We start from the raw sequence: 1,229 nt of genomic DNA on the forward strand, positions 1-1,229 counted from the left end.
CGCGCCTCCCCCACACCCAATTTGCCCTCCCCCGCCCCCCCCCACACCACCCCCCCACCCCCCCCACCCCCCCCCTCCCCCCCCCACCCACCCCCCCACCCCCACCCAAACCCAACCCCACCCCCCCCAACACGCCCAACACCCCTCCCTCACCACCACCCCCCCACCCCCCCCCCCCTCGACCTATCCCACCACCCTGTTAAAACTCGCACCCATGGAGATGGCCTGCAGGTGTCTGATGTGTACAAAAATTAGGTCACACACACATCCCCTTTCCCCACTCTCCCACCCCCCCCACACCCCCCACCCCCCCCCCCCCCCCCCCCCCCCCCCCCCACCCGCACACCACACCCGCCCCAACCCCCGCACCCTCCCCCCCCCCTCCTCCATCCTCCATCCTCCCACATGGTCCTTTGTACCCCTTCCAGTCCCAGTCACAACACTGACACTCCCGTATTTTCTACTCATTTATCTGGATACTTAAATCCATCAAAACACCATTTTGAGTCAACTGCATGTTAAAAAATCTTTTATATCTAGGCTTATCATAAAATGACATTTCTATATTGTTAATATTAGGGGTAAGTAGCCACATAAATGTTACTAAAATACGGTTTAAGACAATGAGTTCACTGTAAAAGTCCATAAGAGACGCTGTTAAGGAGACTAATAAATATAGCAAAGTAGCCAAACTTACACAAAGTTCAATATGAATATAAACCACTGTACCTCTAAGGAGTCCGCATGGGAATTATGTGTCAACATTAGGCAAAAGACGCCTTAAAAAAATAAGAAATAATTTAAATTCGACCAGAACCAGCACCCTGTCCCATCAGTCCTCCGGGTGAAGCGGTGCGCACAGCGCCGCGGAGCAAGCTAACAGCCCCCCCCCTGAAAACAAGCTAACACAAGCTAACAAGCTAACACAAGCTAACACAAGCTAACAAGCTAACACAAGCTAACTGTGGGTGAAAGCAGAGCGGCCTACCTTTGTCGTGTTTCTCCTTTTCCATGTCCAAAATACATATATTCCTCGCGCACTGCTGACAATGGAGACACAGGGCGGGTGCGCTGCATGCTGTCATCACACCCCCCCCCCCAGCCCAGCTGTGACTGACAGCTGAGGCTAATTGTAGGTGACGTCACAAGAGGCGGGGCTTGTGCTTCATCGCCATGTGGGAGCTAGCTTGTCAACTTAGCTTCTTTCACCCTCATGTTGTCCCCATGTT

At 53.5% G+C, this 1,229-nt stretch overlaps 1 protein-coding gene across 1 annotated transcript in view; it reads right to left on the minus strand.

Moving 5' to 3' along the window:
* afap1 (actin filament associated protein 1) overlaps positions 1 to 1,131 on the minus strand; it is a 151,103-nt gene extending 149,972 nt beyond the window's left edge. The window contains 1 exon segment of the mRNA XM_032510992.1: positions 989 to 1,131. Within this exon segment, the coding sequence (XP_032366883.1) occupies positions 989 to 1,085 (97 nt within the window). The 5' untranslated portion in view covers positions 1,086 to 1,131.
* Between the last annotated feature and the right edge of the window lie 98 nt (positions 1,132 to 1,229).

Source organism: Etheostoma spectabile, unplaced genomic scaffold, assembly GCF_008692095.1.
Source record: "Etheostoma spectabile isolate EspeVRDwgs_2016 unplaced genomic scaffold, UIUC_Espe_1.0 scaffold302, whole genome shotgun sequence".
Classification (NCBI taxonomy): domain Eukaryota; kingdom Metazoa; phylum Chordata; class Actinopteri; order Perciformes; family Percidae; genus Etheostoma; species Etheostoma spectabile.